The sequence below is a fragment of the Solanum tuberosum genome, unplaced genomic scaffold, assembly GCF_000226075.1.
Source record: "Solanum tuberosum cultivar DM 1-3 516 R44 unplaced genomic scaffold, SolTub_3.0 scf00003, whole genome shotgun sequence".
Classification (NCBI taxonomy): Eukaryota; Viridiplantae; Streptophyta; class Magnoliopsida; order Solanales; family Solanaceae; genus Solanum; species Solanum tuberosum.
This window is the reverse complement of record NW_006238929.1, coordinates 645,406-654,391: the sequence shown is the minus strand read 5'-3', so window position 1 is coordinate 654,391 and position 8,986 is coordinate 645,406. Positions and strand designations below refer to the sequence as shown.

The 8,986-nt window shown below is 37.8% G+C and overlaps 1 protein-coding gene across 1 annotated transcript; it reads left to right on the top strand.

Annotated features, from left to right (window-relative positions):
- Positions 1-8,262: 8,262 nt before the first annotated feature.
- On the top strand, positions 8,263-8,721 carry LOC107059482 (protein NYNRIN-like). The gene has a single exon (XM_015306036.1). It carries the CDS (start codon positions 8,263-8,265, stop codon positions 8,719-8,721), a length of 459 nt encoding a protein of 152 aa, XP_015161522.1.
- Positions 8,722-8,986: the final 265 nt, after the last annotated feature.

Genomic DNA, 8,986 nt, shown 5'->3' with positions numbered 1-8,986 from the left:
TAACTTCATATAATTACAACAACTAGTCAAATAATGAACAAAATTAGGGTTTAGTGTATCAACAGATTAAAAACTTAAACATTGATACATTACAATATGGAACATGAATTTTATCATTAATGTATTATTTTTTGATTGACTAACATAAACAAGTTCATAAATCAATAAAAGAAGATCAAAAAATTAACCTTAGGTAAAGAAGGTCAAGAAATTGCAGGAGCCAATTTTTGACCCCTCTTTTTGGGGTTTTTATCTACCTACGCTTTAGAAGATGAAGAGCAACTTTGATTCACCATTGCTAATGGGTGATGAAAACTTTAGATCTAGTTTCAGACCATTTAGGATCGTCAAGAAATTGATGAAAAATTAAAAAAATAAATCGAAGAACAGTAGAATGGAGAAGATGAAAACTACCTATTCAATGATTTGAAATCGATTGACTATAGAGAGAGAAAGAAACCATTTGAAATTCAAATTAGGATGAAGGATGTAATTGATTAGATTATGGGAGTGAAATAAGGGAGAGATTGAAGGAGTGAAATTAAGAGTGGAGAAACGTGGGTTTGTAAAGTTGGACTAATATATCCGGACGATTTGAAATTTTGGGAAAAAGAAGGGATTTTTGTAATATTTTAGAATGGTAGGAAATAATAGAAAGTATGGTAAATAAAAATGTGTATATAGGTAATTTTCCCTTTTATTTAATTGAAAAAGAAAAATGGTCTAATAAAAAAGACCAACTCAACTGTTCGAACAGATCCAAATGAAAAAAGTAACTACACTATAACAAAAGCAAAACAAAAGTCTAATTCCAAATCTGGAAGCTCGGGTGATTGAATTAAGGGTGACAAGAAAGTTTTAATTTTTTTAAAAAATGACCCGTCTTGAGTATGTACTCCCTCTATATTATATTAAGTGTTATAAAATGAAGTATGTGTAGTAAAATAAAATGACAAGAAGAAAAGGAGAGAAAGAGAGAGACACAAAGTAGAAATAGTAGTAGTAGCTTTTCTCTATTATTGAATGTTTTTTTTCACTTACTCTTTCCTTCTATTTTTTTACACTTTGCTACAAGAAGAGGGGTATATATAATTGTATATTCTTGGGCCCCAAGTGTGATACATGGATATCTTCTTGCCATGTATACACTTTGGGCACCAAGTATATCATATGGATGGTTAGGTTACAACACTTTGTTTGTTTTGTGTATATTCATCTTACACATAGTGTATAGTGTGTACATATATGTATCCACAAAATATATGTATGTGGACATCCATTTTACAAAACTCCCCCTTGGATGTCCATGTTTTAATAGATAGTGTGCCTCGTTAAAACCTTACCAAGGAAAATCCAATGGGAAAAATCTTAGTGAAGGAAAAAGAGTACACATATCTTATAATATGCATTAAGAGCTGCCTCATTAAAAACCTTACCAGGATAACCCAGTGGGAGAAAACCTTGGTTAAGAAAAAAAGAGTGCAACACGTATTATTCTCCCCCTGATTAAGACATCACTTTACAACTCGAAGATGACACATTCCAATCTTATATCTCGGCTTCTCAAAGGTTGAAGTTGATAATGCCTTGGTGAATACCGAAGTGTTGAACATATTCTACATCCTTCTTTTCAAGGTCATGAATAAAAAGAAGAACTTCGATGGAATATATTTTGCTCAATCTCCTTTGATGTATCCTCCTCTTAGTTGAGCACATAAGGTATTGTCTTCATATAATGTTGTTGGAATATCTCTTTTCGAAGGAAGATCACACATTCTCTGGGTATCTTTATTGATCTCAACCAAATATAATTTTGAAAAATACTCAATTCGTGATCTTATCGACATAGACAAATTGCTCGTTCGATTTGTTAGCAACAACAATCGAGCACTGACGAACACTTTAGTAAAATTGACCGTCTTGTGGAATGATTTGAAATGAAAGTATTTCCAAATGAAAATATATATCTTTCATGATTTCAAACTTCATAATTTCCTGCAATTTCATGATTAATAAATCTTGACACAATTGGTCAGAATAAATAATTTATATCGATATTTGATTCACTCTAATATCTCCACCGATAAGAGTGATGTTATATTTTGCATGCATACTAATAAAATTATTTACCATGAATAATAATAGAAGGATACATAAGTGCACCAATTGCACTATTACATGGTACTTTCTAACCATTTTAATGAGATCAAAATTGATCTTTATAATATGCGATCTTACAACCATTGGGGTACTATTCAATGGAATCGCTTTATAACCTTTTAAATTCTTCAAGAATTTTTATATAATATTTAATGCCTAGCTAGACATGATAATCATTCATCATGCATATTCAAGTTTTTCATATATTGTCATACTTGAAGAAATCTCATTGCATCCACCTTGGGAGTATACATCTCCATAAAGTGTTATGTGATGAGTTTGATATTTGAACTCATTTAGGGCTTTATTTATAATGATTTAGTATCCTCAAATGCTTATTTTGTGCCAACAACTTATGTAAAACCCTTGATCTTTAGATATATGGATTGAGGAACAAAGCTAGGATAGAAATGGGCAACATAGACAACACTAGCGAAAAAGAGAAGGGAAAAACAAGCCTGATGATCGCCGATGTCACTCGGCGACTCGCCAAGTTGCCACTCTACCGCCTAAAGTTACAGAACGCTAAGGCTAGATTAGGAGTAGCTTCGGCGAGCAGCAGTTCCACTCGGAGCGTCACCAATCGAATCGGAGATGGATGACTAGGTCACCGAAAGTACTGATGGAGATCCAGAGAAGTGCTGATGGGCGAGATGAAAGGAAAAATGGCGCATCGCAGAATGAGACGGTGATCCCGATCTGGCTCGCCTAAAATTACAGTGGTTGGACTAAGAAGAGGTAAAAAATGAAGGCGAGACGAAGGAGAATCGATGGGTTGCAGAATGGTTGGCGACGCCCGACTTACCTCACCGATTGGTTTCAAACAGCCACACATCAGACTTGCATAAATTAATTTTTGGAAGAGAGAGAAGGTATTCAGAAACGGAAGGAACAAAAGATTGAAAGCTCTACCCTTGTGGATTTCAAGTGATTTTAGCAAGGTTTCCCATTTGAATTTTGTAATAGAGAAAATTTTAGTTAATTTTAACTTTCGAATTTTGTTTACCCAGCTATGGAAAACGTGGCAGGTATTGAATTTCATATTTTCTCTATGATTGGCTAAAACCCTAACCTTGGGGGTTTGACAATGTGACTAATTGTTGAATTTTACTAAATGGGTGTTATCAATTAGTGATTTTTGATGTTAATCTGAAGTGGGTTTAAATTACTATGGTGGTTTAACGTCCATATTGCATATTTAGTGTGATAGATTTCAGAGTTTTGTGCTTGCTCGAGAGAGGAGTACATAACCAACGTAGTAATTTGGCATCCTTAGTAGTGGGTCTTGACGGTTTTAACTTAAGAAGGTGAAACCTAAGAGCTAGCCTTTGTATCCAGCTTGAGGGAGTGGATTTGATGAGAGCGTAGGCTGGTGATTTCATAGATGGTGTTGAGGTTCGAGAGAACTCAACAGAAATGAGGTAATTGTTCGAGAGAAAGTTGCCTTACTTATTGTCCACTTTACCCGCGACGAATTAGAATTATTAGTAATGAGATACACCCATTAAGTTGAATTCGAAAGTTGGTTAGTCAACCCCTAAGTGTTTTCTAGTTATCTAATTGTTTCTTGTTGATAATTTGAAGTGGGTTGGTAACAATATCTTTAAATTTGACTGTGTAACTATTAAGTGTTGTATTGCTCAGCTGCAAAGGTCCTTGTCATACTTTCGGATTTGAATTCAAAAAAAAGATATTCTCTGTGGGATTGAGCCAAACTTAGTTGGTTGGGTTATATACTGACTAACGATCGTTGACAATTAGAATTGGATGAAGTGTCTTTAAAACGTTAATCAAATGGCGCCGCTGCTGGGGAGTAGCGTTACTTAGAGTTCTTTTATCGAAGATTTGACTTGTGAATTTGTTGGATGTAGTTGAATCGGCTTAGACTGCATTGTGTAGTGTTGGTTGGACAAAATAGAATTAAAATGAGTGAGGTAGAGGTGAATGGTAGCCAAGCAGGTCATCGGGACGGTATCGATGATATCAATAGTGTTTACAACCCATCTCAACCAGGTGAAATAGGTGCAATTTTCCTACCACAAACTGAGGGGAATGCAATATTTGAGGTCACTAGCACGACTCGTCATCTCCTCCAAATGAGGGGACTCTATGGAGGGCTAGATCACCAAGACCCACATGAGCATGTAAGAAATTTTATAGAGGTGTGCAACCCTTTAAGAATGTGTCACAAGAGTCAATCTAGCTTAGGTTATTTCCACTATCTTTGACGGGGGAGGCAAGTAAGTGGTTGGCCAAGTTACCAAACAATTCCATCACATCATGGGAGGAGCTGATTATAACATTCAATGCGAGATTCTTTCCCCCATCAAGGATGTTGAAACTTTGAGATGACATTCAAGGTTTCAAGTGATGGGAGGATGAACCCATCCATGAAACGTGGGTGAGGTTTAAGAAACTATGACTCAAATGCCCAACTCACGGGCTACCAAATGATTTGCTACTCCAATATTTTTACCGGAGTCTTGATTCGGCTAATAAAGGAGTGGCTGATCAATTGGTACAAGGGGGAATAATGTTTCAATCATTTTAGGTGGCTTCATTTCTTCTTGATGACATGAAGAAAATAAATCAAGCTTGCTACACTTAAGAGGATCAAGTCTCTCCTTTTTGTTTTAGATTGACACAAGAACAACTTGATAAGGAAAGAGAAAGGGATGAAAACATCAAGAAGATGTTGACCCAAATGGAGCTATTACAAGAGCATCTGATGGAGAATGTGGGAAAGACCAAAGGGACAAGTGGAGTGTTTAGATTTGAGAAGGGTTCTTCCTCAAGTTATTCAAAATCGAGGGTGAATCAAGGTAGGAACTTCAAGAGATACGAGGAGGGTTTCCATTCACGCTATTTACAGCAAGTGGGATTCAAGATTGGAACTATCACAAGGGGGAAGGGAAAATAAGATACTATAAGGATTGGGCTGAGCAAAGTGATTATTAGAAAAAAGAGGATGACCATGAAAAGGACCACACTCACTCGAGTGAGACCCCAAAATTGAAAGGGAGTGCAAGTAGTCCTCGGGTGAATGATTTGCTGTCACGTATCCTTGATAAAGTTGAAGGTTCGGATGATTTGTTGAAAGGGATGAAAGCTAATTTTTCATCATTAAAAAATAAAGTGAACTCTCACGCAGATGCAATCAAGATACTTGAAGGTCAGTTGAGTTTACTTTCAGCACAATTGAAACCAAAAATCACAATGGAAGATGATGATAGAGGGCTGGTTGTGGTTACTCGTAGTGGAAAGGTAGTAATAGGTGATGTGATAGGCAATGAAGAATCTTAAATGCATGAAGAAGACAAAGGTATGGAGGAAGAAGAGACACCTATCCATCAAAGTATTGCCAAAGAACCACAAAAAGATGTGGAGAACCACAATCCAATCCCAAAAGTTATGCAACCTTTACCCAAAATATCTGCTCCATTTCCCCAACGTCTCAAGAAGAAGAATGAGGATAAGAAGTTCAAGAAGTTTTTATCGGTGTTCAAGACATTATCAATTAATCTCCCTCTAGTGGAAGCATTGTTGGAAATGCCGGGTTATGCCAAATTTATGAAGGAGTTAGTCACAAAGAAAAGGAGCTTGGATTTTGAGACAATCGAAGTTTCTCATAGTTGTAGTGCAATTATGACTAAGGAGCTGATAAAAAAGAGAGAAGATCCCGGAGCGTTCACCATGCCTTGCACCATTGGCATGCTACAATTTGCTAAAGCCCCATGCGATTTAGGAGCAAGCATCAACCTAATGCCATAACCGATCTATAAACAACTTGAGTTCGGTGAACCGAAAGCCACAACAATGAGATTCTTGATGGCGGACCGATCAATTAAACATCATATGGGGATACTATATGACATCTTGGTAAAGGTTGAATGATTCATTTTCCCGGCTGATTTTTTCATTCTCGATTGTGAAATAGATGCTGAAATTCTCATCATTTTGGGAAGACCATTCTTGGCAATTGAGAGCGTTGGTGGATGTTGAAAGTGGAGAACTAAAGTTTTGGGTGAACGAAGATGAAGTAACCTTTAATGTTTGTAAGTCAATTAAACAACCAAGTGATATTCACGTGGTCTCCACTGTTGATGTTATTGATTAGGGGGTGGCTAGTGTGAGCCATTTGATGTGTATGAGTGAACTACTTGAAGTTGTGCTTGCTAACTATGATAAATTGGAAACTCAAGGCTATGAAGAGGTAGTAGCTGCTCTTTCAGGCATAGGGGGGGGGGGTATTCAAAGACTCCATTGAAGTTGGACATTGATCTAAACAATCGAGAAAGTCCTCTCGCAAAGCCATCAACAGAAGAACCACAAAATCTGGAGTTTAAAGTACTTCCCTCCCATCCCCGTTATGCTTTCTTGGGGGAAAATAACACCTTACTGGTGATCATTGCAGCTGACTTGCTTGAATGGCAGGTAAAATTACTCTTTGAGGTGTTGAGAAGGCATATCAAAGCTCTAGGTTGGACTATCGCTGACATAGTGGACATTCCTCCCGGTATTTGCACTCACAAAAATCAACTTGATAGTGATTGTAAGTCGAGTGTTAAACATCAGTGGATATTGTGCCCACCGATGTAAGAGGTGGTAAAAAAGGAGATAATAAAGTGGTTGGATGCAGGTGTGATCTACCTTATTGCGGATAGCAAATGGGTAAGTTCGATACAATGTGTATCGAAAAAGGGAGGCATCACAGTAGTCCCAAATGAAAAGGGGGAGCTTGTGTCTATGAAACCGGTGAACGAATGGAGAGTATGCATGGATTACCGGAAGTTAAATTCGTGGACTGAAAAGGATCACTTTCCCATGCCTTTCATGGATCAAATGCTTGACCGACTCTCAGAGAGAGGTTGGTATTACTTTTTCGATGGGTATTCCGGTTATAACCAAATTTCAATTGCTCCAAAAAACCACGAGAAAACCACTTTCACCTACCCATACAGAAATTTTGCCTTCAAACGGATGTCGTTCGGGTTATGTAATGCTCTGGCAACATTTCAACGTTGTATGTTATCTATTTTTGCTGATGTGGTAGGGGATTCAATGAAGGTCTTCATGGATGACTTCTCGGTTGTGGGTGACACTTTTGAAGCATATTTAGCACACTTAGGACAAGTTCTCCAAAGATGTGTGGAGACAAATTTGGTCCTAAATTGGGAAAAATGCCACTTCATGGTTAAGGAAGGTATAGTTCTTGGTAAAAGTGTGGCAGAAAGGGATGGAGGTTGATAAAGCGAAGATTGAAGTAATTGAGAAGTTACCACCACCAATTTCGATGAAGGGTGTTCGTAGTTTCTTGGGACATGCCGGTTTTTACCGGAGGTTCATCGAAGATTTCTCAAAGATTACACATCCTCTATGTAAACTCTAGGAGAAGGAGGTGAAATTCCACTTTGATGATGCTTGCATGGTGGCTTTCAAGTGCTTGAAAGAAAAATTGGTCTCCACCCCGGTTATCATTAATCCCGATTGGTCAGAAGCCTTCGAAGTAATGTGTGATATAAGCGGCACGACATTAGGTGGTGTATTGGGGTAAAAACGCAACAAACTATTTCACCCCATTTACTACGCAAGTCAAACTCTAAATAGTGCTTAACGTAACTATACAGTTATAGAACAAGAGTTACTTGGGGTAGTTTATGCGTTTGAGAAATTCCGGGCATACTTGCTAGGTACTAAAGTGGTTGTTCACACTGATTATGTTGCACTGCGTTATCTGATGGCAAAGAAGGATACCAAGCCAAGATTGATAAGGTGGGTGCTACTATTGCAAGAATTCGACTTTGAAGTAAAAAATAGGAGAGGTTGAGAAAATCAGGTGGCTGACTACTTGTCAAGATTGGAAGGCAAGGAAAATGTTGAGCTGGAGATCGACATAAATGATTCTTTTCCCGTTGAACAGGTATTCACAGTAACTCTCAAACAACCTCCTTGGTATGATGATTTCGCCAATTATGTAGGGTGTGGATTAATGCCAAATGAACTAAACTTCTACCAACAAAAGAGGTTCCTGTTTGATGTTAAGAAGTACTTTTGGGATGAGCCATATTTATTTAGAGAGTGTGCAAACCATATCATTAGGAGATGTGTTCCGGGAGAAGAAGCCATCGAAATACTCCATACTTGTCATGCTTGACTGGTTGGGGTCATCATGGTGGTGTACGTATAGCTGCTAAAGTCCTCCAAAGTGACTACTACTGGCCGTCACTATACAAAGATGCTGATGAGTTTGTTGATAAGTTCACTCAGTGTCAGAAACAAGGTGGAGTGTCCAAAAGACACAAGTTGCCTCTTATGCCCATTTTAGAAGTTGAGCTATTTGATGTTTGGAGAATAGATTTCATGGGCCTATTTATGAGTTCATTTGGTAATAAGTATATCTTGGTGGCCGTAGATTATGTTTCTAAATGGGTGGAGGCTATTGCACTTCCAAACAATGAAGGGAAAAGTGTTGTTCAATTCCTGAAACGCTACATCTTTGCTAGATTTGGTACTCCTCGGGCTATTATTAGTTATGGGGAACCCCACTTTTGCAACAAGTGATTCTCAGCCGCATTGAGTAAGTATGGAGTGAAACATAAAGTAGCAACTCCGTATCATCCCCAAACGAGCAGCCAAGTTGAAGTGTCAAATCGGGAGATCAAAAGAATCTTGGCCAAGACAGTGCATGCTAATAGGACTGGTAGGTCTTGAAATCTTGATGACACACTATGGGCGTATCACACAACATACAAAACACCAATCGGTATGTCTCCGTATCAGCTAGTTTTCGGTAAATCTTGCCATCTACCAGTTGAATTGGAAAAAA

Coding starts and splice junctions, on each gene's coding strand:
- LOC107059482 (XM_015306036.1), top strand. CDS start 8,263: ATGTGTTCCGGGAGAAGAAGCCATCGAAATACTCCATACTTGTCATGC.